The sequence below is a fragment of the Anomaloglossus baeobatrachus genome, chromosome 3 (genome assembly GCF_048569485.1).
Source record: "Anomaloglossus baeobatrachus isolate aAnoBae1 chromosome 3, aAnoBae1.hap1, whole genome shotgun sequence".
NCBI lineage: Eukaryota > Metazoa > Chordata > Amphibia > Anura > Aromobatidae > Anomaloglossus > Anomaloglossus baeobatrachus.
This window is the reverse complement of record NC_134355.1, coordinates 436309704-436336433: the sequence shown is the minus strand read 5'-3', so window position 1 is coordinate 436336433 and position 26730 is coordinate 436309704. Positions and strand designations below refer to the sequence as shown.

The following is a 26730-nucleotide window of genomic DNA, read 5'->3' as shown; positions in this document are numbered from 1 at the left end:
CAGACACTGTCACAGAGTGGGCATCTGTGATTGGAGGCTGGAGTAACCTAAAACTAACCCATACATTCTAGCATCTATAATGTATGTGCAGATTCAAGGTTACTCCAACAGCCAATCACAGACGCCCATTCTGCGTGATAGCGTCTGTGATTGGCTGTTGGGTCCCTCATACATATAGTAGTGCAAAACTAAATAAATAATTTTAAAAAATGAAGTAGTGCTCTGCAGTATTTTTGATTCTCAGCGCAGATAAAGTGGATGGCTACAGGCTGCCACCCCATCTGCCTGGCTTCACCTTAGCTGGCAATCAGAATACAGGGAAGCCCATAATTTTTTTTTTTAATTATTTAAAAAAATAATTAAAGAAAAAATGCGTGGGCTCTCGCCATATTTTTATCACTAGTTAGGTAAAACCAGGCAGCTGGGGGCTGGGATTCTCAGCATGTTAAGGCTCAAGTGTTCTGCCCCCCCCCCCCCCGTGCTAACAACTGAAGCCCGCAGCCACCCCTGGAAAATATGTTTCTTAGTGCCATTTTCAGGCATTTTACCTGACTCGTCCAGCGGCCCTGATGGCGGTGGTATGCTGGGTAATAAAGGGGTTAATTCCAACTCTGTATTCTCAGCTGGAACTAAGCCTGAAATTCATGTTGTAACACCAAATTAGACATGGCCACCATGAATTTCTAGTAAACAGTAAAAAAAACTACACAACACATAGAATTTTTTTTATTACAAATAAAACAAAAAAACATTTCGAGACTCCATCTTTATTATAAAAAAGTCCTTAGTCTGGCATAGTGCACGGGTAGAGCAATGTCAGCTCTGCTTCATCGCTCTGTATAGACAAGTGTCTCTACAGAGCGAGAATCAGAGAGAGCAATGTCAGCTCTGCTTCATCACTCTGTACAGACAAGTGTCTCTACAGAGCGAGAAGCAGGCTGACACTGAGGGGATGACTCCACTTGCGTATGACTGGTGTGAGTCTCACATTGCATCACCCCACACAGTGCACAGGAGTGCCTCAGCTGCATGGAAATACATGCAGCCAACCCGCTCCTGTCAGGAGATTGTGCACCATGTCGGGTGATACCAATGTGAGACTTGCACAGTGGCAGTCAAAGTTCAGTCGTGTCCATAGCTGATGGACTCAGGTGAACCCTGACATAACCGCGAACACGGCCGAAAACAGCCGAAGACTGCCGAGTGACAGCAGTGCAGTGAATACCCCCAGAAATTTATGATTGGACCCGGAAGAAGAACCGGCCGGGACCTGTAAGTATAATCATAATGTTTTTTAATAATGTACTTGTTTTTACAGCCCCTGGACCTGAACTGGACCCAAACTGTAACACGAGCTTCCCAGGAGAGTTTGTCTTCGGGATCGTGTGGACGAACACTATATGTTCGGTACGAACCCCGAACTTTACAGTTCAGATTCGCCCATCACTACATATAAAGTTACCAAGAGAAACAACTAATTTTAGGCTCCACCTAGTTTATCCTATTGCTTTTATCATTTATTTCAAGGGGATAGTGCTCCTGTAACTGCATTCCTTTGTACTGTAGGGGTGTCGCCTCTATGAATGGTTAAGCACACTAACCCTTTAAGAGATAGTGCTCCCCTCGGTTCTGTGGACTAGCTGGCAGAGTTGGTGCTCCACCCTGAACTGTGCAGTTGGACTAGTCCTGCCCGAAAAGTGTGGGAAGCTGAGAAAGAGTGGAAGAAGAGCTTAGGCTGAGTGCAGGAGAAGTGGGGTCACCTGAGAGAAGAGACTTTCCGAGAACGGTGGTTGGAAAACAGGCACAGTGCCGGGCATGTCAGACATTGTGAACCGTACCGTGATGTCGCAGGTGATAAGAGACGCCACCCATAAGAGACGAGTACCCTGAGTCTGTGAACAAGAAGAAGTTCCCCCTGACCTGTAAGGAGAATGCACACCAACAAGCCATCCAAACACCACAGAACCAAGTTCACGGGAACGGACTGGCCCTCCACAGCGGTACCGTGAGTCCCTTTAGTGGTGTACACATCTGATGGGGCATAGTGTAGGCTTCAGTAGCCAGAATGCTGTAGTTGCGCGGTTCGAGTATCAGAGCCCAGTTAGTTGTAACTGTAGTGTAGTGTTAAGCCTAATTTGTGTGCCAAAGTTTTCCTGCTGGATTTGTGTCTGTAATAGCTAGGGGGACAGAGTTGTATGGCCAAGCTAGAATTTGTTACATTTACTGTTGATATATCAGACTTTACCATTGCATTGCATCTTTTTCTCCTGTTCGGTAACAAAGCTGATACGCCATTTTTGCACCCTGGTCTCCTGTACCCTAATTGAACTCTGCCCTGCGGAGGTACCTTCGCCTCTGCTACATTACAATATTATTATATTAATATATTGACATTTTATTGTCAAAGTCTCACCTTGAGATTAGAAAAAAAATTCAATGTACCATTTTTGTTAGATAAATCTGTGATATCTGAATGCTTTGTGAAACTTTATTTAGGTAAAAAAAAAACAACTTGACCCACATTTGTAGACTTTGATCTAATTAAACAAATATAAAGAATAACCAAAGAAATAAGCTGAAACACATGTTGGTATAAGTGCTATATGTGGGTGCAAATATAAAGGATAGTTCCTAAATAACATTACTTTCAGATGCAACAGATAAACCTTTAAACACACAGCACACTGACAATTGTGTAAAAAAGAAACATTTTAGGCACTGGTTAAATGCCAGAAGAATGTATGCTTGTAATAATTAATGTAAAGGGAGTCCTTATGCAACCTGTAACAGCACCATAAAGTATGTGGACAACTTTCTTGTAACTGATAGGCTTCTATGTTATTTAGCTTACATGCCCAGTGGACAACCCAAATTGGGCAAAGACTAATAAACCGTCCTCAAGCTATTCCTCAATATGATGTTAACATACCAGTGTATGTTCGGCACAGATATTCCTTCTAATGCATTTTTGGAACATCACATGTGCATTACTGTGCAAGGTTGTTGCCACAAACAGATAAAGTCCCCATACATGCATCACCACTGGATTCCATAGCACATGCGAAAGATAAATCTACTGCGAATGTGAACATATTGGGGAGGAATGGGGATGAGAACCACAGCACTTGCTTGCTCTGGAATTGCCTATGTGCACTTGCCAACTAATTTAGATCATTTTCTCTTCTCTACACATTGAACTCTATCAGCACCAGGAAAAGTATTATTCTACAATGTTTGCTTGTCTCTGATTTTAGTTTAAATGAGAGGAATCTGCAGGAAGAACCTCTTTAAAACCATTTTTCCTGCTACATATGGGCGTCAATTGGATTTTGATATCACGTTCTATATCAATCTCTTATGTCCTTCCTTATAATCATAGGAGTCGCCAGCAAATGGGTACGAAGGTGGTTGATTGTAAGCTCCTCCCAAAAATATCCAAAGAGTCCCGATGATCATAACTGGTGTCACAATAAAAAGGCACAATCGATCAACTGTCCGAGCAACACGATACCAGTTGTCTTTTTCCTGCAAGTAAGGGAATAGAAAAGTTACCAATTAGTAAATCGGCTCTAAAGTGTATAATCATCTTACTCACTTGTCCTGCTGCATTACAGTATGATACATCGTATAAGAAGTCACTAGATTACTGCATTAACAAGTGACTCAAGCATAGGAAGAGTGAATTATATAATGAAATCCAGAAATCTTTCAACCATGAGATGAATTTTACATAAAAACCACACATACCTCATTGTAATCATTCTTATCTCGCATGTGCTTGACAATAAAGTTAGCTCCGTCAATGGCTGGCTTAATTTCTCCATATAGCTGGTCATGTGATGTGTCTGCATTCAGCGGATTCACCCCTGCAAAGGATGGCCAAAAGAAAAGATTTAGCATTGAAGGCCTAAGGCTAGAGCACCCATGCTCCTCAGATACATGGGTGCTCCGATAGAATATCATGAACTAACATTACAATGAGGGCAACTGTACATTAATTTGTTACCTTTAGAAGTGAGCGTTTCTTTTTTTTAAAACCCAGTTCCGGTCCTGAATCCGGTCCCCATATAAGTCTATGGGGCCCAGAATCTGGAGATTAAAAATGTTGGTAGAAGGGATAAGGAGATAGGAGCTCACGCACTGTACTTACCGAGGATCCGACATGGCGGTACGCTGCTTCCAGGTCACACAGTCACTTCTGGTTCCAATAGTTAACCCTCATTGAATATTTACTGCTTTCCCCGCCCACCGGCGTCTGTGATTGGTTGCAGTCAGACACGCCCCCCAGCCTGTGTGACATTGTGTCTGACCAATCACAGACCCGGTGGGCGGCTCTATAGCGTACAGTAAAAATAAATTAACAAAACAATTGACGTAGGGTCCCCCAAGATTTTGATACCTAGCACAGATGAACCATACGGCTACAGGCTGCAGCCCTCAACTGTGTGCTCATCTTGACTATGAATCAAAATAAGAGGAACCGGATGTGGCTTTTTTAATTATTTAAATAAATAATTAAAAAAAAAAACAGCCACCGGTCCCTCCCAATTTTGATACTCAGCCAACTGGTGCAGAGGACAGAACCAGTAGACTGAAGTATTAGTCGCACTCACGACATCACCACTGCAGCCAGAGACACGTAGACAGAGTAGGAGAAGATGAATAACTGCTAAATTTGTTATTTTCATGAGGCAAAATACCTTCAGAGAAAATGTTTTTGTGGAAAACAATTTTAAAGGGGTTGGTCCACTACTAGACAACCCCTTGTAAATGCCCTCAAACTACAGGATAGATGTTTTCCAGCTTCTCATTTTTTTGCGCTTGGTTAAAATAATATAATGTCACTTATCCTCCCTTAGTCCAGCACTGCCTCTCTGCTGCTGCTCCAGTCTGTTTACTGGCTGCAGCAGTGATGTCATGACTACAGCATGCATCACATCTGCAGCCAATCACTAAGCTCAGAAGCTCATGCTGTCTACATTGGCGGAGCTGCTGAGCTCACTTATTGGTTCTACACTGTAATAATGACTGCAGCCAATGAACAGAAAATAAGTCTTATATTCATTCCACTTGGGTGAATCATTGGATCCTCATGTCACATATGTATGAGACCAAAATATCTTTTCACCAGGGATAAAGGGTGATTTTGGGACAGAATAAGCCTCTTTATTTTCCACTTTGGGCTGGAAGTAAATATATTCAAACATTCATAATGTCATGGACCCAAGGCAGGGTGGTAGAGACTTCACTATGTGCTGCTCAGTGTGGGAGCGACTCCTCTGTGTGCTGTAGTGGTGATGCGGGAAGTTGACTAACAAGCATCAGTAGGCAGGCGTGGACTCATTGAACAGAACCTCAGCAGTCCGGCGTGCACAACGTGTGATGTGACGCCATGGCAAAACCAGGGTGTCACAGAGCCTGCAGACATCCAGCAAAGTGCAGGCCATTCTCCTCCTTGGTAACCTGATCCCACACCAGTGCAGCAGGACAGTACCCCGTCCCGGCTGTGGAGCGGCCGGAGTGTACCTACAGGGAGGAGGAGCAGGCCACTGAGCGAGGGGGCCCTCGGCAGTTAGCGAGGCCGGTTGTAGCCGGCGCCGAGGGCATCCGAGTGGGCCTGGCTCCTGAGCAGGAGGCAGAGCACAGGACCCGTGCCCCGTACTGGGAATGGCGGCAGCAGTGACGGTAGCGGAACATGGACGGTTACCCGCAAGTTAAAACGTTGACTGTTTTATGGACTGTCACCCCTGCTGAATGTCCTCAAGTTCCGGAGGGGGCCGTCTACACCGCAGGTGGGGGTGGCAGAACAGTTTAAAGTTTGAGCAAACGTACCTCCCGATGTGGGAAGATACATGTTTGTAATGTTTAATTTTTCTTTTACCCGTTCAAAAAATGTCGGTGCCCAGACAGGCCGAGGACGGGCTGTGTTTTACCAAGGGGGTGTGTAACGCCCTGGCAAAACCAGGGTGTCACAGAGCCTGCAGACATCCAGCAAAGTGCAGGCCATTCTCCTCCTTGGTAACCTGATCCCACACCAGTGCAGCAGGACAGACACCCCCCGCCCCCAGTGTAAGAGCAAAACAGAGCAGCAGGGGAGGGGCTGGAGCAGAGTGAGTTTGGAGTGTGAAGAGAGCAGACCAGGAGAGGATAGCTCCTGGCTGCAATAAGGAAGGGAAGTGTGAGGAAGGGGCCCGAGGTGGCCGGGGCAGGGTAGTGGCCCGCCAGCATCAAGAAGTGACCCGGATCACTGCAGGGAGAGTGGGCACCCCGTTCCCAACTGAGGAAGGAGAAAGAAGCGTCTGGCTGCAAGAAAAGAACAGGATCCTGCTGTACTGCGTGTGGGACCCTAAACACCCTCCGCACCGAAGGCTGTGGACTCCAGCAGTTTCTAGTTTACCAGTGACTCTGTGTGGTTTACTTGTGAGTACAATAGTGCAATCAGGCAGTACACCGCAGCACTGCGCCCAGCAGCCCTCCTCCCCATTCACCACCGGGCCCCGGGATCACCAACCCCTACCCACGGAGGGGGAACCAACATCCTAGCTGCTCCCTGCCATCGCTCCTGGGATCCCCGTCACCAGCAGCGGTGGTGCTCATTATCACCACGACCCGTGGGTGGCGTCACGAGCTATCTCCCCAAACAAACCACCCCCTTTTCACTCGTGGGCGAGGAGCGCTGCTCGAGTCCCCGGGTCCGGCCCACCGCTCGAGCCACCGAGCAGCAGCAGAAGCCCCGGACCCGAGTGTAGCGAGCACGGCCCCTCCGCCCACGACAGTGACATTCTGTGTGTACCTGATCTGTGTATTTACATCTATACTAGTAAGGTACCCAATGCCATAGAACTCCACCTCTTTGATTGTCTATGGGCCAGACAGGGAGAGTCAAAGATCCAGATGTGGCTACACTTTCTACAGCAGACGTACTCTACAATGTAAATCCATATTGCATCTAATGACACAAAATGACCCCTGTCATGTAGGCTAATGCACTGCATTTGTTATGTGCCCTTTCTCAGTCAATAGCATGACCAAAACAGACTTCAGTGCCAATTCAATATACTGTCCATTTTAGATTTTTTACTCTACTTTTTTTAGATAGATAATAATCCACATATGATACAGTACTTACTGGCAGGCGTAGCCCGACTGGTCAGACCATGCCGCTCCGCGTGCTTCTCAAACATAAGGTCACTTCTAGACTTCACACTGAAATACTCCTCTGCTTTTGCAATATACCCCACAGAACTGCTGCGTCTCTGAAGGACCCCATTCCATGGCTCAGGATCGGGTTCTGCTGGTTGGGACATATGCAATAGGCGGGGCAGTTTGTGCAGAAAGATCTGAAAAAAAAAAAAGGAAATGAGTGAAGTGTAGAGATATTCTTATGCGAAACCTTACCAATGATTTAATATTACCAAAATAATTTACCTCATAGATGTATAATAACTTACATTTATCCAAAATGTGTAGAGAGAGTTTATGTACAATGTGTGCATGTACAGTTGCAATCAAAGTAGTCAAAACCTCATTATAAATTAGGTTAATCAGCAATAAATCAAGAATAAGGTATATACCCAAAAGAAAACTAATATAACACAAGGTTTCTCCTAATTCAGCACAAAATGTCCCATCTAATAAACACTGGAGTCTCAGAATTATTCAGCCTCTTTATCACAAGTGCTTTTTGTACTTACCAGACTACCTTTATCGGTTCAGACCTGCTGTAAATATGATGTATAGCCAGCTTCTGGCAGCATTCCAGAAGAATATTAGCCAATTCTTCATGGACAATAGCTGCTAATATTCTTGTGTGAGTGTGCTGTAACGAACCATCTTCTTCAAATCTCACCAAAGATCTTCTATGGGGTGCCAACCAGGTTACTGTAATGGCCACTCCAAAACTTTCCAGGATTTTTTCTGAAAATAACTAGTAATCTTTGAGGTATGATTCCATTCATTGTTATTTTGGAAAGCCTAAGGACACCCAAACTTCAATTTCAACTTTTTTACAGAAGTCATGATGGTTTTTTTTCTAGATTCCCTGATATATGATAGATTCAATCTTGCTCTCCACACACTGCAGGTTTCCAGTACCAGAGGAAGCTAAGCAGCCCCAGAGTACCACCATGCCTCACTGTAGGCTGGGTATTCATTTTCACCGATCCACAAGCCTAAATGGCACCCCATTTCTTTTCATTGCTCCACAGAACAGAACCCCAAAATGTCTGTGGATTATCTATGGTATATTATTTTGAGCATTTTGAAGATGATTTCTTATGTTTTTTGGCCAGTAGAAGTTTTGGAGTTTAAGGAAAGAGCTCTTATGTTGCAGCGCCTTACAGTGCAAACTGAGACCCACTGACTCCAAATCTTTCCGAGAAACTTTTACACGCGAGGGTTACTGCCCATTTACCTCCCCAGTAATTTTGGAATCTGGTGGCAGACAGATTCTGCCATGGCCAGATATAGTAGCCAGAATTCCTCTAACTTTACAATTCCAATGGTACCTCAATTCAATGACATTGCTATCCTTTTTGTGCAAAGTAATGATCTTTTTCTTAACTTTTTGGACCATTCTGCTAGCAATTCAAGGTTATTAGTGAGGTTATGTCAATTGCTCATGAGACATGGGCTAAGATTCTACAACTTGGTGTATGGCTATGCATCACATTTGCAACAAGTCATAGCAGCAAAAGTGGACTACTAAGTACTAAAGACTTTTGTCATGAAGACATTGAATAACTCTGAGACTGCAGAAGTCATTAATGGTTGCATTTTGTGTTGATTTTGAAGAAACCAATTGTTATATATTAGGTGTGTTGAGGTATCTAAATTGTTCTTGTTTGATTGGATTGCAAATGGCAAAAAGTTTGTAAATTTTGAGGAAACCCCCCCCCCCAAAAAAATTTAGAAATGAGGAGGGGGGTTGAATACTTTTTTTTTTAAACTGTGTATACCACAACAAATCCCAGTATACATCAGTATATCTGATAACCTACAAACTGTACACAGAACAATTTATCACAAATTAATTATACAAAAGACACTACTAAATAAAAACAATTAAAAACTGAAGAAGGGGGTGGCCAATTTACATAATTTACAACTCCTACACTTATAACACAATACATACACATTTGTAATGGTAAGAATGGAAGTAAAGATTTGAAGGTATACAAATACAACCACTAGATGGTAGTGTCCTCTGTATTTTCAACAAAAAAATAATGAATTTGTGAGACATTTTTCTTTGTACTTTTTTCGTAAGGATTTTACAGGTTTCAGTTCATATCCTGTCTGTGAATGACTTTTTAAACCTCAATGCATGTATGCCAAATATATTTGGAGGCTGCCTCTTACCCTTTGGGCTTATGCCAGGCTGATACGTATTGACATTTCTTTGTTGTACAGTATGGTAAACTACGCTATTCTGAGCAGAGAGGTACACTGGAGTATTGTATATCACACTATATACTTTCTCTTTTAGGACTCCAAGAGCAATGTATGCCACTGTGTACTTCTATAATGGTATATGTTGTAGCTTTCCATAGAAAATACCTTATATCATTGACCCATCACCTACAATCTGCAACAGTGAGTGCTCATTCAACACCATTGATTTTTTATTTTGGATCAGGGTGAAATCAGTTTGACTAATCTGATGGTAAAAACTGAAACATTGACCAGATTATCATTATTTCTCAGATGAATAAAAAAAATAAAAGTGTTGGGGGTTTCTCAAGCTTCGCCTATCAAACTGTCCGTCAAAAACGGATAGCACATGGATGGCATCCAAGTGCTGTCAGATTTTTTTACTGAGCCATAAACTTGCATTGACAAGATTGATCTGGCACTCGGATCAATTTTGGAAAGTGCTTTTGTGCAGACCATTCAGTCCTGTATGAGAAAAACTGAAGTCTGAATGAGCCCTAAAATTGAGTATTTAAGAGGTTATCCACTACTTTTACATTGATGGCCTATCCTATAGGTAATCAATGTCTGTTCGGCTGGGGTCCAACACCCCGCACCTCTGCCGATTAGCTGTTCTGGGTCCCGGAGGCGGCAGCTGGAAATGCTACGCTCTGGCACTGCTCTGTCTTCTGATAGTGGCCGCTGCCTGGAATTGCACATCTGAATCACATTTGAATCAATAGGAGGCAGATATGCAGTACATGGCCACAGCCGCTATCAGAAGACGGAGCAGTGACGCAATGGCGCATTTCTGGCTGCTTGTTACCGCCACCAAGACCTAGAACAGTTGATCGGCAAGGGTGCAGGGTGTCGGACACCGGCTGATCAGACATTGATGACCTATCCTAAGGAAAGGCAATCAATGTAAAAGTAGTGGACAGCATCTTTAACATTGTATTACAGTTTATGTTTGTTGGTCATGGAGGTACCACAATCCACATTCTCTGTACTCAATGTACTCACCATCTTCATGCGATCTGTCATTATATGTGTGCTCGGAGTTCTAAAGTGCATATTCAGAACAACGGCACAGCTCACGACCACAATAGTCACCAGCACCATGATAAACATCAGGTATCTGAAGAACAAAGAAAAAACAGGTCTTTGCTAGTTGTTATGATGTTATAAGCTTTCAAATGATTTGTGTGTATGATGTAAAATATGCCCCTTATCGGGGTGGAGCAACGATTGAGGCTAATTAGACACTCATAATGCAGGCTGGGGAGAAACTGATTCTCATTAGGGGGTCCCTGCTTTATACAGAGTTCTATTGGCATTATACCATAGGAAAAAAGTATGCAAATTAGCTCTTTCCCTCAAGCAGACCTGGGCAAGGGGTGGCCCGCGGGCCGAATTCGGCCCGCCTACTGTCTGTGACTGGCCCGCCCGTCTTAGCTGAGAGTTGGAGGCATGGCCTGATCTACAATTTTATACCTCAGCCCCGCTCTCACTGCCGGGAGCTATGTATCCCACAGTGCAGTGATAAGCAGCTGCCACGCCCCCCACTCTGCTGGTAACACCCCCTCTTGCTGCCAGTCATACCCCTCTGGATGTTGGGTCACAGTCTCTGGATGCCTTCCATGGCATCTATGCTGCTAGCCACGTCCCTTTTGCTGTCGTCCACGCCCCCTCAATGCTGGACACACACTTTTCGGATGCCTTCTTTGTCCTCTCTTGCTGCTCTCTCGATGCTGGCCACGCCCCCTTTGTCTGCCCCTTTTACCCAGGATCCTCACACGTGACCACTTCATCTCCACAGCGGCCACTTCAAATACGTATGTTCTGCAACTGAGGTAATGTGCACCAGTAGCAGCAGGGAGAGTGCAGGAGGAGGAGAGAGCAGGAGAGCAGCACTTGTGTCTTCTCAGGTCCCCCCTATGCCTGCAATAGAAAAAGCAGACACACAGGGGACTCAGAAGGCAGCCAGAGGAGCCCTCAGGCTCTGCTGCTGCAGTGCTACCAGCCTGTGCCCTCAGCGCCACCAGAGACAGTATGTATGCTTCACTGACCATCACTGTCAGTATGTATGCCCCAGGGGCCACCAGGGCCAGTATGTATGCTCCACTGACCACCACTGTCAGTATGTATGCCCCAGGGGCCACCAGGGCTGGTATGTATGCACAACAGGCCACCACTGTCAGTATGTATGCTCCACTGGCCACTACTATCAGTATGTATGTACCGCCCCCGTGTCAGCAGCCGAGCTGCTCGGATCCGGACCCGCGGTGGCTCGAGATGCGTCCGGAACCCGGGGGGCCTCGCAGCCACTCGAATGAAGAGGGGTATTTACAGTGGGTGGTATATTAAGAGTTCGTGACGCCACCCATGGTCTGTGGTAAGGTGGAGTACCACCACTGTGGCTGGGAGTACTCGGTGGCGATGGAGTGGGCAGCCAGGTGTTTAACCCCTCCACGGGTAGGGGGAGATGCCCCGGGACTCGGTGATGGTGACAAGGAGGTGTCATTGTGGAGTTAAGGGTCACTTGCATACTCACTCAGTCCAATAACGCTGACACTGACAACTTTAGTAAGCCAAAGTTCTGGACACCGCTGCCGCTGGGAGGGAGCATGTTTGGGTCCCGTTTCTGTTGGTGTTGCCTGTTAATATTTGACCTTTCCTTTGGCACCTTGTATCCTTCTGGTTGGTCCCTGTAGCTTGAAACTAGTCGGGTCCCGCTCCCTAACTGAGGGAGCTTGCTCTCAGGGTTCACGCTTGGGATTTTCTGGACCGTATATGTGGAAAGTCCTATCCCCCTCGTTGCGCTAGTACCCCGATTTTGGAGCGGGTGGAGAGCAGATCTTGAAGGCTCTGTTCTCGTCCGGTAAATTGTCAGGTTGCCTGAAGCTACTCCCTGACCTAGGGTCCACATACCCCGTCGTGCACTGGCCCCTGCCTGGTGATGGTACAAGGATGCCGGCTGTCCTCCACGACAATACTGTGCCCCTTGTCACGATCCCCTGTGACCGGGGTTCCAGCTCCTACCAAGCCCAGACCAACGTCTGCTACCTAGTAGTTCCAAGGAGCCCAGCTCCTGACCTCCTCTCACTTTCACCTCCAACACTACACTGGTCTACTCCTGACACTCCTGACCTCCCCTTAACCAACTCCCCAAGTGGGCGACCCTATTCCACTCAGGCCATCCACTGGTGTGTCTGGTGGGTGTGGTGCAGAGTGTTCCTAGGATTTTGATTAGCTGGTTTTGGCAACACCAATGGTTAGGGACTTGTAACCAAGGAGGAGGTGGATATTGCACAGGAGGGCAGATTGTACAATACCCTGTGATGACCTGATAGGCCAGGGCGTCACATGTATGCTCCACTGACTACCTTTGTCAGTATGTATGCTCCACTGGCCACCACTGTCACTGGGCACATGCTTGGCTCCCCATTCTTGCATGTTGGCGCTCTTTACAGAGTCAGCAACATGCAAGGACTGGATTCAACAGCCGGTGAATAACGGAGATCACCATTACCATAGTAACCCGCCTGTCAGCGGTGATGTCACCGCTTACAGCCCGAAGCCTCTGCTCACTCACTGAGAGATTAGACTGCAAGGGAGCAGCAGCGTCTTCCTCCCATGCAGTGCTGTCTGTTGTAGCAGAGCTGCATAGGTTGAAGGAGAAAGAAGACAGTAGACCAGGATTGTGGAGGGCTGACAGGGAGTAATAAATATGGAGTCTTTAATGTGTCTGTGTGTTTATTTCTATTAAAGTATTTTTTCTCTGTGCGGTGTCTTTTTTTAACCCTTTATTGGAGATTCTTAATGGCTGGGTCAAACTTGCCTGACATTAGGAATCTCTGGCTTAATACTAGCTAGTAAAACAAAGCTAGTATTAACCCATTATTACCCAGCAAGCCACCCGGCTTCAGGGCTGCTGGAAGAGTTGGATACAGCGCGAGATGATGGCGCTTCTATGAAAGCGCCATTTTCTGGGGCGGCTGCAGACTGCAATTCGCAGCAGAGGGGCCCAGAAAGCTTGGGCTAACCTGTGCTGTGCATTCCAATCCCCAGCTGCCTAGTTGTACCTGGCTGGACACAAAAATGGGGCGAAGCCCATGTCGTTTTTTTTTTAAGTTATTTCATGAAATTCATGAAATAATTAAAAAAAGGGCTTCCTTATATTTTTAGTTCCCAACCGGGTACAAATAGGCAGCTGGGGGTTGGGGGCAGCCGTACCTGCATGCTGTACCTGGCTAGCACATAAAAATATGGCGAAGCCCACGTCATTTTTTTGGTGGGCAAAAAACTCTTGCATACAGTCCTGGATGGAATATGCTGAGCCTTGTAGTTCTGCAGCTGCTACCCTCAGTGCATAATTAAATTAATTTATAATTCTAAATAAATAATAATTATAATTTAAAAATATATTAAATTTTTTACCGGGATAGCCAGGACTCAAACTCTGAACTAACTCTCCTTAGGCAGTAGCTCTGTCCATTGAGCCACTGCCTCTAATGAAAAGCATGGGAAGATTTGGCAATCTTGACCTCTATATTGCAGTAGACAATCCAGAAGCAGATTGTTCAGCTGCAAGGATGCATGGATGGATGGTGAAAGGAGGAAACACTGGCACCATTCAGCGAGCTAACCGCTCAATCTTCCTATTTCAGGTTTATACATGCATTATATGGCTTGTAAATTTCCTTGCATTCTGGCCACGGTGCTCATTCCAATGAAAGGCCACGCCTTGCCCCCTGACCTGGTGATCGAATAAAACAGCTTTTTTTACCGCATATTTGGTGAGTGCCTTCCGTCTCTTTTCACATGGACTGGATGGATGGGCGGATGGGCAGATGGATGGGCAGATGGATGGGCGGATGGGTGGATGGTTGGAGGGATGGATGGGCAAACACCTGCAGTACCGCACTCATCAACGCACACACGCAGGCACTACAACCCCCATCATCCTCACACACATGCAGGCATTACCTCAGTGACGTCACTGCTGACAGCGTGGCTCACTTCATTGCTCTGTGGATCTGACACAGAGAGCTCATGTTCTACGGCGCTCCTGTCAGCTTCATGTAGCAGAGCTGGATGTGTCGCGGGACCTCTGTGGATTACATCGGACATGGAGGGATATTTGGGGATTTTCATAAAATGGTGAAAGAGAGTGTGTTTTTGTCTTTTATTCCAAATAAAGGATTTTTCGTTGTGTGTGTTTATTTACTTTCACTTACAGGTTAATCATGGAAGGTATCTCGGGGAGACGCCTGTCATGATTAACCCCGTTATTACCTTGATTGCCACCGCACCAGGGCAATTCGGGATGAGTGGAGTAGAGTCCCGGGACTGTCACATCTAATGGATACGGCAATTCCGGGCAGCTGTTGGGTGGTATTGTTAGGGTGGTGGGCTCCCCATAATGTGGCGCTCTCCATCCTGACAATACCAGCCTCCAGCCGTGTGGCTTTATCCTGGCTGGTATCAAAATTGGGGGAACTGCATTTTTTTTTTTTAATTTATTTATTTATTTTACTGCACGATATAGACCCGCCTGCCGGCGGCTGTCATTGGTTGCAGTGAGACAGCTGTCACTCATCGTGGCGGCGTGTCTGACTGCCATCAATCATGAGCGCCGGTGGGCGAGGAAGGCAGGGAATACCTGATTGAATAATGAAGCGGCAGCCATTTTTAAAAGAGGAAAAGCCGCTGGAGCTTTTGTGACAGCCGTGCAGCCTCGCGCCTGTGATCGGTGAGTAGGAAAGAGAGAGGGATTGTGCTGGGGACGCAGAACGCATGCAGATACGCAACATGCTCACATAGCCTTACTGTGAAAAGCCACGCTTTTGGTGATCGAACCGTTCTCAAACGGTAACTCGAACTGTCGAGCTTGAAGCAAATCGTTCGAGTTCGTGGAACGACTCGAACGCCGCCCAAAATCACTCGAATTTAAAATTGGTAAACCGTTCGACTGGAGCATCGCTCGACTCTAGACATCACCCCTCAGTACTTTAATCACAGCTGCAATGTTCTGCAATGCTCGCTCACTGCAGGACATCACAATTGTTAGAGCTGCACTGAGAGCTTGTGTGATTATGCTGCAGGTAAGATCACACAGGCTTTCCATAGTCAGGTGACCTGGAGGTCGTCATGATCACTTCAGGTCACCATGACAACGATCAGGCACTTTTCAGTACATTGCGGGGGTCCAAATCGGAGGGGAGAGCCACACGGTCACACTAATTAATGCCTTCAGTGAACACCGTAATAAAATTAAACAAGAAACATAGCAAAAACTGTCTTTTCAACATACAGCTGACAAAAGAAGGGGAATAAAACCCAATCAAAAAAAGGTATATATGAATAAAAATGGTACTGCTGAAAGCGTCATCTTGAAAGCTGCTATACAGCTCCATCAGCCAAAAAATAAAATGTATAGCTCTCAGAATACAGCAATGCAAAACAGTTTTTTTTCCTATAAAATAGTTTTTATCGTGTAAAAGTGTCAAAACATAACAAAAAACTACGTAAACATGTTATCGCTGTAATCTTACAGACCCGAGGAATAAAACGGACTTATCACTTTTACGGCATGATGAACAGCGTAAAAACAAACACCACTTCCTGAGTTGCTGTTTTTTTTATTCTGCCTAACAAAAAGTAGAATATAAAGCGATCAAAAACTATTGTGGCCATAAATAGTGCCAAAATTAAACTCCTAACTCATTCCTCAAAACTCAAAAAACAAACCCTCACATGACTGTTGACCGAAAAATGAAAATATGATACCCTACAAGATTCAATGATGCAAAAACCCTTCATTTTGTAAAAAGCTTTTAGTGTAATCGTACTGATGTGAGGAATAAAGTTGCCTAATGACCTATACTGCAAGGTGAATGGTGTAAAAAATAAATACAGCCAATTCTACAACCACTATTGATTTGTTCATTCTGCCTCTAAAAGATTGCAGTATGGCATGGCTCATTTTTATCTTGTACTCTACACTGAGCATTTACACCAGGGAATACGTGTAAGGGTCTGTGCCCACAATCAGGAATAGCAACGTTTTGGACGCATTGTGTTTGCGCTGCATCCAAACTGCTGTGTTATGCAGTACAAGCACAGAGCATGGCTTTATAGAAATCCCATGCCTAATGCTCTTCTTTTCTTCGTAGCATAAACTGACATGCGGTCTGGCTTCCCTAGATTCAGCAGGTCAATTTATGCTGTGGAGACTAGAGTTGAGCACAGTTCGAGTGATTTTGGGGGTGTTCTAGTTAGAACTCGAACTCAAGCGTTTTGCTAAAAGTTCGGTAGCTCGAGTTACGTTCGAGAACGGTTCTATCACTATAAATGTGGCTTTTCACAGTATGGCTATGTGCACATGTTGCTATCTGCATGTGTCCTGCGTCCCCAGCACAATCCCTCTCCCTTTCCCACTCACCGATCACGGGCGTCTCGCTCCCCGGCTGTCACAAATCTGCGGCGTCTTTTCCTCTTTAGAAAAAGGAAGAGCCCGGACTGCTGACCCGAAGGGGCTTAAGGGAGGGCTACATGACTAGGAGGGATGCCAGGCCATAGGGTTAATAAGGGGTTAATGGAGAAAGTCAGTTTGGGCGCGAAATTTGGGGGTGGTGCTAAGGGGCAGTTAGGATCAGGGGTCAGTGTGATTGGTCAGGGGGTGGTGGCTATAGGGGGTCGTATATAGGGCAGGTCAGAGGGGGGTGGGCCATTCCTACCTGGACGTGACTGGAATCGTTGTGGCTGGATCCTGAAGATGGAGGACTTCATGGCACAGATGAAGAGGATGGCGGAGCAGCGTGGACAGCGTTGGATGGACGAGCAGCTCCTGCGATGGTCCGGCGTCGGCGAGGAAGAGGGGACCCCCCTGCCTCCGAAGCGGCAGCGAAGAACTCGGCCCCCGGAGCGCCTCAGCCCGGAGATGACGCCGAGGAGCCGGCAGCGGAGACGGAGCCCGAGTGGATGTGCGGCGGTGGATCCGGGAGCCGGGACGTCGCGAGGCCCCGGCCGGAAGTCGGGCCGCGGGCGCCAAGGCAACGGGGCGGTGAGCGACACGGCCGGCCTCCCCTCCTCTTCCGGGTCGCGGCGCACGGCAGTGACGCGCGCGTCGCGGCCGCGTGACCCGGCGCGGTCACCTGACCCGGCGCGGTCACCTGACCCGGCGCGGTCACGGGGCCCGCTGCGCTCGCGTGACCCGGCGTCCCCCTGTGCTCCGGCGGCCTCACCTGACCGAGCGCGCTCACCTGACCCGCCGCGGTCACGTGGGGCGGCGCGGTCACGTGGGGCGGCGCGGTCACGTGGGGCGGCGCGATCACGTGGGGCAGCGCGGTCACGTGGGGCGGCGATGTCACCTGACCGGGCGCTGTCACCTGACCGTGCGCGGTCATGTGACCCCGCGTACTCACCCGTCCCGCCGCGTCCTCGCGATCCGGCAGGCTCGCCTGACCCGGTGCGGTCACCTGACCCGCCGCGGTCACGTGGGCCGGCGCGGTCGCGTGGGTCGGCGGGGTCGCGTGGGTCGGCGGGGGCGTATGAGCCAGCGGGGTCATGGGGGCCAGCTGGGTTGCGTGGGCCAGCGGGATCGCGGGGCGCAGATGAGGCCACAGTGGCGGCGGCGGCAAGGTCTAGGAGCAGAGCGGGGCCCATGCAGGAGCATGGGGTCCCAGTGGCGGCGGGGGAGTCCGTACGGAGACGGCCCGGATCAGCGGGGCCCGGCCTGGGATCGCAGCGGAGGGACAACGATGGGACGGCGTCGGGATCAGCTGGAGCACGCGGGGATGCCGGACGGCATGCCCCAGGCGGCGTTTATGTGGCGGAGCCAGCGTCTGGATCGTCGCGGAGGATGGATGGTGCTGCGGGCGGACGGGGCCTAAGGTCGAGTCTGCCGGACGGCGGGCTCCCTGGGCCTGGGTCCAGTGAGGACGAGGAGGCAACCCTGGAGGAGGACGTCGCGGAGGACGGCAACGGGGACCAGATCGTGGAGGTCGGCGAGGCGGCTGGAGTGCGACGCGGAGAACATGTGACGGCTGTTTCGGGATCTTCTCGGAGTCAGCCTGGTAAGACCACGGTTTCTTCTATTTCTCGTGCACCTGGTTTGGCTATGGATGGTGTGTCTGGTGATACGGATGGCGTGCAGGGCGTGAATGTGGTTGGTGGTACGGGTGGTTTACTTGGTGGCCCGAGTGGCGGGCGGGTCGTGAATGTGGTGACGGGTGACGGCAGTGTGGCATCCGAGTTGTTGAGGTTGGTTAGGGGTTTGTTTGCCCCTGTGGGGGGCCCTAGCTTGGTGTGGCAGGGAGCGACGGGGCAGGAGGTTGCGACTCCTGCGGTTGGAGGGGTTGCTAGTGGCAATGCGGTGGGTGAGCCGGTGGTGGCGGCTCCCGCGGCCCCAGCTGCGGCTCCCGCTGCCGCAGCTGCGGCTGCAGTGGACATTGTTCGATTGGATGACAAGGCGAGAGGGGAAGTGTATGTTTGCTTTGATGGCCCGTTGGGGGCGCATCTGAAGCAGGAGACCAGGGAAAAAATATGGAAGGATGAATATGTTGAAATATTCTCATTGCTTCCGTTGGAAAAGTTTAATCTGGATCGGGTTAAACCGGATGAGAGCAAAAAGGACGAGGAAGAACGGCGGCGTTATCGCCTTATTCCCCGCACTTTTCAGAACTGGTTGCAGGCCTTTGTGATACTGGCCGGTGTGGTGGGGGAAAAGGCTCCGGATAACTGTACAGCGCTTTTCTGTTATCTGGATTCTATCTGTGAGGCGTATAGGACCTATGGGGGGACTGCTTGGCTAAGATATGACGAGCAGTTTCGCCAGAGGAAGGCGGTCAGACCCAGTTTACGGTGGGACCACAAAGAAATTAGTCTATGGATGCGGCTGATGGCTGCGCCGAAGTCGGCATCACAGTCCTTTCCAGGGGGCACCGGCGGGGGATCATTTGGCACCTCGTCGGGGCCCAAAAAGGGCGTTTGCTGGCAGTTTAATGAGAAGGAATGCCGGTTTGGGTCTTCCTGCCGATTCAAGCACGAGTGTTCGGGCTGTGGTGGCGCCCACAGTCACCTTAAGTGCTTCCGGAAGGGAAAAGGAAAGGCCGTGGAGTCTTCGTCAAAAAGGGAGGACCCCGGTGAGGGTAGATCGGATGGCGCCGTTTCTAAGTAGATACCCGGACCGGGGATCGGCGGAATTGTTGAGTGACGGTTTTAGTTTTGGTTTCAAGATACCGTCAGTGGTTAAGACGGGAGAGATTCGTTTAAAAAATTTGCAGTCGACGCGCCTACATGGTGAGGTTGTTGCGGATAAGTTACGGAAGGAGGTGGAGCTAGGACGGATGGCGGGGCCTTTTGATGCCCCTCCATTGCCGGACTTGGTTGTGTCCCCGTTGGGGTTGGTCCCAAAAAAGGAACCTAACAAGTTCCGGCTCATCCACCATTTGTCCTATCCTACTGGCCGGTCGGTGAACGATGGTATTGATCCTGAGCTGGTTTCGGTTTCGTATGTCCGTTTTGATAAGGCTGTGGAATGGTTAAGGAAGTTGGGCTGTGGTTCGCTGTTGGCGAAAACGGATATAGAAGCGGCCTTCCGCCTGTTGCCGGTGCACCCGGACAGTTTTCACCTGTTGGGGTGTTGGTGGGAGGACAAGTTTTATGTAGATTGTTGTTTGCCTATGGGCTGTTCAATTTCATGTTCTTATTTTGAGAAGTTTAGTTGTTTCTTGGAATGGGTAATTAAGGAGGAGGCGGGTCTAGATTCAGTGTTGCATTACTTGGACGACTTCTTGTGCATGGGGCCTGCGGGATCCTCGCAGTGTTCCCTTTTGCTTCGGACAGTGGAGCAGGTTGCTCGCCGGTTTGGCGTTCCGTTGGCGCCGGAGAAGACGGAGGGTCCGGTTACGGTTTTGAAATTCCTGGGTATCGAGCTGGATACGGTTGCCATGGAGTGCCGCTTGCCGGAGGACAAGCTGGTGGATTTGAGGCGTTGTGTTCAAGGGGCCATTGAGGCCAAGAAGATTCGTTTACGGGACTTGCAGTCCCTGTTGGGGAAGTTGAATTTTGCGTGTAGAATATTGCCGATGGGGAGAGTTTTTTCCCGTCGCTTGGCTCAAGCCACCACCGGTGTGTTGCACCCTTTGCATTTTGTGCGTTTGAAGGTGGAGCATAAGGCGGACCTGAGAGTGTGGTCCCGTTTTTTGCAGCTGTACAATGGACGGTCATTGTGGCTTCGTGAGGTGGTGTCAAATGAGGAGTTGGTGCTGTATACGGACGCGGCGGGATCCAGTGGATTTGGCGCATATTTTGGGGGGAGATGGTGTGTCGGCAGGTGGCCTGATTCGTGGCGGGTTTGCGGTCTGACTAGGAATTTGGCCCTGTTGGAACTTTTCCCTATTGTCGTGGCCTTAGAGGTTTGGGGACAGGATTTGAAAGACAGGAAGGTGCGTTTCATGTGTGACAACCTGGGGGTGGTTCAGTGTGTTAACAAGTTGACAGCTGATTCCCCCCCGGTAGTGGACCTCTTGCGTCACTTGGTGCTGAAATGTCTGGAGTTGAACTTGTGGGTCTGCGCTGTACATGTGCCGGGGGTGCTGAATTCTGTGGCTGATGCTTTATCTCGCTTCCAGTGGGACCGCTTTCGAATGCTGGCGCCGGACGCGGAGCAGCAGGAGACCGTATGGCCCGTCTGGTTGTGGGACCTGGTTTGCAGCCGGCCTGGGAATTGATCCGACATTCGGTGGCACCCAGTACGTGGCGCAGCTATAAGTCAGCGTGGGACCGTTGGCTCGAGTTGGTTGATGAGGTGGGAGGTCATGTATCTGAAGGTGACAGAGTTTATTTAGTTTTGTTTATGTTGGGCAGGGCTAAGGAAGAAGGCCTTTCGTGGTCGGCCGTGGCGGGCAGGTTAGCGGGCATTTCCTTCTTTTTCAAGTTATTGGGCTGGAAGGACGTTACGAAGGATTTCTGGGTGCGCCAGGTGATGAAGGGTTACCGGAGGGCGGGGGCGCGCCGAGACCTTCGGCGCCCGGTATCTTTTGAGCTGCTGGGCAAGCTGTTGTCGGTGTTGCCTCGGGTGTGCTGTTCGGAGTATGAATGCCAGTTGTTCGGGACCGCTTTTGTTTTGGCCTTCTTTGGGGCGTTTAGAATTAGTGAACTGGTGAGCAGAAACACGAGGAGTCACGGAGGTTTGTTGCTGGAGGACGTGGAATGCGGTATGGATGTGGTGCGGTGTTGCTTGAGACGGTCAAAGACGGACCAGCTGGGTAGAGGTCGGATGGTGGAACTATGGGGTGTACCTGGTTTAGCGGAGTGCCCTGTCAGATGGCTGTCGGCGTTTTTAGAGGTGAGGGGAGCTCGCCCGGGGTCCCTTTTGTCCCACCAGGACGGGTCAGCCTTGTCGAGTTACCAATTTGTCTGCATCTTTCGGAGGTGCCTGCAGTGTTGCGGTCTCAACGAGGCTGAGTTCGCGTCGCACTCCTTTCGGATTGGGGCTGCGACTCAGGCGGCTCGTTGGGGTCTGGGCGCGCAGGCTCTCCGTAAGATTGGACGATGGGACTCGGCCAGGTTTCGATCTTACGTCCGGCCGAACTTGTTGTGAGCTACGGGTGGGGAGGGGGGGGGGGGTCGGGGGCTGTATTGGTTTGGTAATCATTACCCATTTTCTTCCTTGTGCCCCCCCCCCCTCCCCCTCTCCCCTGTTGTGTTGTCACCTTTTGTTTTGTAGGTTTCCCATTGTTGGTGTGGGTGCTCGGCCACTCATACGTGTATTGGGGGGCGTTCCGTGCGGGAATACGACCGGACGGCCGCCAGTTGGGGGTTCCCAGAGAAAAGGCTACTGTGCGATGGATCGGGGTCAGGGGCATGCTGTGGAGTGAGGTGTTGCCTACCTGGCGCCACCATTCGCAGCTGGACAGAGCACCGGACGTGGTAGTACTACACGCGGGTGGGAATGACCTGGGTCTCCGGGCTTCCAGGGACCTGATACAAGACATAAAATGTGACTGCCTGCGGCTCCTGTCTTCCCACCCGGGTCTAGTAATTGTCTGGTCGGATATGGTTGCGCGGCTGACATGGCGGCACGCCAGGTCGGTGGAGGCAGTGAACAGGGCGCGAAGTAAAGTGAATCGGGAGATTGGGCGGTTCATTTCCCGGGTTGGGGGTGTCTCTGTTCGGCACCCGGAGTTGGAAGCGGCGTCCGCCGACTTGTTGCGCCGGGACGGGGTCCATTTAAATTCGGTGGGAAATGATATTTGGGCCTTAGGGCTGATGGAGGGGCTTGAGAAGGCTTTGTTGGTGTGGGAGGACTCGCGCGCACAAGGGGTCATGCGAGCTCGCGGTGGCGGAAAGGAGGGGGGTGTCTGAAGGTGGGGGTTTGCACAGAGGAGAGGACGGAACCCAGTGCCGGAGCGGGTTACCTCTAGCGGTGCAATTGTTTGGTAAACGGGTCCTTGCTGGGTTGAGTCTCAGCGGGACGTAGTGGGGGGCAACATCTGGCTTGGGCTCTCGAGTCGGTGTGTTGCGGCTGAGGGTCAGGAGACAGGCTGATGTTGCAAAGAACATTTTGGTTAACCTTCAGGTACCCCCCCCTTCCTTTTCGGGTTCTTCAATGAAGAGTTGTATTGTTACATGGCTGATGTTTATGTTATGAATAAATGGGGCTGCTGTGGCCTTTATATTCCAACGTCACACAGAGTTTGTGTTTATTTTAGATAAGAACCCTAGGGGGTAGGGTGTTGTTGGGGAAGGTCACAGGCCTTCAGTCAGACATTCCGGAGTCAAGGAAGAGCCCGGACTGCTGACCCGAAGGGGCTTAAGGGAGGGCTACATGACTAGGAGGGATGCCAGGCCATAGGGTTAATAAGGGGTTAATGGAGAAAGTCAGTTTGGGCGCGAAATTTGGGGGTGGTGCTAAGGGGCAGTTAGGATCAGGGGTCAGTGTGATTGGTCAGGGGGTGGTGGCTATAGGGGGTCGTATATAGGGCAGGTCAGAGGGGGGTGGGCCATTCCTACCTGGACGTGACTGGAATCGTTCCCGCCCGCCCGCCCTAATTGTGGATTCGACATCGATGAAGAAAAGAAGGAAGATCGTATTTGTCGCAGCGGCGGAAAGGAGGGGGGTGTCTGAAGGTGGGGGTTTGCACAGAGGAGAGGACGGAACCCAGTGCCGGAGCGGGTTACCTCTAGCGGTGCAATTGTTTGGTAAACGGGTCCTTGCTGGGTTGAGTCTCAGCGGGACGTAGTGGGGGCAACATCTGGCTTGGGCTCTCGAGTCGGTGTGTTGCGGCTGAGGGTCAGGAGACAGGCTGATGTTGCAAAGAACATTTTGGTTAACCTTCAGGTACCCCCCCCCTTCCTTTTCGGGTTCTTCAATGAAGAGTTGTATTGTTACATGGCTGATGTTTATGTTATGAATAAATGGGGCTGCTGTGGCCTTTATATTCCAACGTCACACAGAGTTTGTGTTTATTTTAGATAAGAACCCTAGGGGGTAGGGTGTTGTTGGGGAAGGTCACAGGCCTTCAGTCAGACATTCCGGAGTCATGGCTGCTGCTTCATTAGTCAATTAGTTATTCCGTGCTTTCCCCGTCCACCGGCGCTTATGATTGGTTGCAGTCAGACACGTCCCCAAGCTGAGTGACAGCTGTCTCACTGCAACTAATCACAGCCGCCAGTGGGCGGGTCTATATCGTGCATTAAAATAAATAAATAAATTAAAAAAAAAAAATGCGGTTTCCCCCATATTTGATACCAGCCAGGATAAAGCCGCATGGCTGGTGGCTGGTATTGTCAGGATGGAGAGTGCCACGGTATGGGGAGCCCACCACCCTAACAATATCACCCTGCAGCCGCCCAGAATTGCCACATCCATTAGGTGCGACAGTTCGGGACTCTACCCGGCACATCCCGAATTGCCCTGGTGCGGTGGCAATTGGGGTAATAATGAGTTTAATCATGGCAGGTGTCTCCCTGAGACACCTTCCATGATTAACCTGTAAGTGAAAGTGAATAAACACACACTGCAAAAAATCCTTTATTTGGAATAAAAGACAAAAAAAAACCCCTGGTTCACCCCTTTATTAATCCCAAAAAATACCCCTCCAGGTCCAAAGTAATCCACACGACAAGGTCAGCTCTGCTCTCTCGGGATGTAGTGGCTCCGTAGCAATGAAGCAGAGTTCAGTCAGCACAACAGGCTTCAAGAATAGAAAATCTGCCTCTGTGTTTTGTAAGAAGGAATAGACTAGTGGGTAAAGTGCCTGCCTAAGAAGCATAACATTGGGAGTTCTAGCCCCGGTAAAGAATTTTTTTTTTTATTATTTATAATTTCAAATTATAATTATTATCTATTTATAAAGTGAAAATAAACACACACACCGCGAAAAATCCTTTATTTGGAATGAAAGACAAAAAAACACAGTTTCACCATTTTATTAAAATCCTCCAATACCCCTCCAGGTCCGACGTAATCCACACGACACTGTCATCTCTTGTACAGAACACGAGTGCTCTGCATGAGCTTCACATAGCTTTAAATGAATCACGTAGTCAGCTGAGACTTCAGCACTCCAGGCTTCAAGCCTACCAAAATCAATAGCTGACTGGATAGAGTGCTGACCTAGGGAGCATAAGGTCATGAGTTCTAGACCCGGTAATTTTTTATTTTTAATAAATTGTATTTATAATATATTTATAAATATAATTTAATTATGCACTGAGGGGAGGAGCCGGACATCAGCTATAAGCTCTCTCTCTCTCTCTATCTCTCTCCTTTCCCTCTCTCCTATCTCTCTCTCCTTTCTTTCTCTCCTTTCTTTCTCTTCTTTCTCTACTTTCTCTACTTTCTCTTCTCTCTCTTCCTCTCTTTCTCTCCTTTCTCTCTCTCTTTCTCTCTCTCTCCTTTCTTTCTCTCCTTTCTCTCTCTCTCCTTTCCCTCTCTCCTATCTCTCTCTCCTTTCTTTCTCTCCTTTCTCTCTCTCCTTTCTTTCTTTTCTTTCTCTACTTTCTCTTCTTTCTCTACTTTCTCTTCTTTCTCCACTTTCTCTTCTCTTTCTTCTATCTCTCTTTCTCTCTCTTTCTCTCTCTCTTCCTTCTCTCTTTCTCTTCTTTCTGTCCTTTCTCTTTCTCTCTTTCTCTCTCTCCTTTCTTTCTCTCCTTTCTCTCTCTCCTTTCCCTCTCTCCTATCTCTCTCTCCTTTCTTTCGCTCCTTTCCCTCTCTCCTTTCTTTCGCTCCTTTCCCTCTCTCCTTTATTTCTATTCTTTCTCTTCTTTCTCTACTTTCTCTTCTTTCTCCTCTTTTTCTTCTCTCTCTTCTTTCTCTCTCTTTCTTCTCTCTGACGGAATCAGCTTACATTATAAGTCGAGCGGTGAGGCTGGCTGTTTACCGCCCGGCTAAACTATCAGCTGATGCTGTCGGACAGGAGTCTGCACTGAAGTGTGTATTTTATTTTTTTGTTTTTTGCACTGATGCATCAGCTGATTCTATAAAAGCCGTTTATACAATAAGCTTCTGTGTCATGTGAATCAGGCCCTTGAACCTGACACATCATCTGATCGCTTTGCCTTCCAGAAAACCGATCAGATGATATTGGATCCGAATTGGACGGCGCGGAACCCTTGACCCAGGATTACTGCGGAGGGGGGCTCTTTATTTCAATAAAGATGGAGTCACTAATTATGTTGTGTTTTATTTATATTAAAAATATTTTTCTGTGTGTTGTGGTTCTTTTTATCGGTACTAGAAATTCATGGTGGCCATGTCTAATATTGGCGTGCCACCATGAATTTCGGGCTTAGGGCCAGTTGATAGTATACAGCTAGCCCTAACCCCATTATTACCCAGCAAGCCACCTGTCACCAGGGCAGCTGGAAGAGTTGGATACAGCGCCAGATGATGGCGCTTCTATGAAAGCGCCATTTTCTGGGGCGGCTGCGGACTGCAATTCGCAGCAGAGGGGCCCAGAAAGCTCAGGCCAACCTGTGCTGTGGATTCCAATCCACAGCTGCCTAGTTGTACCTGGCTGGACACAAAAATATGGCGAAGCCTACGTCATTTGTTTTTTAATTATTTCATGAAATAATAAAAAAAGGGCTTCCCTATATTTTTGGTTCCCAGCCGGGTACAAATAGGCAGCTGGGGGTTGGGGGCAGCCCGTAGCTGCCTGCTGTACCTGGCTAGCATACAAAAATATGGTGAAGCCCAAATAATTTTTTCGTTGGGCAAAAAGTCCTTCATACAGTCCTGGATGGAGTATGCTGAGCCTTGTAGTTCTGCAGCTGCTGTCTGTCTGTATGGAGGAGAGCAGACAG

At 48.7% G+C, this 26730-nt stretch overlaps 1 protein-coding gene across 1 annotated transcript in view; it reads right to left on the bottom strand.

Annotated features, from left to right (window-relative positions):
* Positions 1-709: 709 nt before the first annotated feature.
* Positions 710-26730, bottom strand: part of CHRND (cholinergic receptor nicotinic delta subunit) — an 80586-nt gene continuing 54565 nt past the window's right edge. The window contains exons 9-12 of the mRNA XM_075338495.1: positions 10435-10549; positions 7130-7340; positions 3748-3866; positions 710-3525 (exon numbers count right to left, since the gene is read on the bottom strand). Coding sequence (XP_075194610.1) covers positions 3343-3525; positions 3748-3866; positions 7130-7340; positions 10435-10549 — 628 coding nt within the window. The 3' untranslated portion in view covers positions 710-3342. The remainder of the gene's footprint in view (positions 3526-3747; positions 3867-7129; positions 7341-10434; positions 10550-26730) is intronic.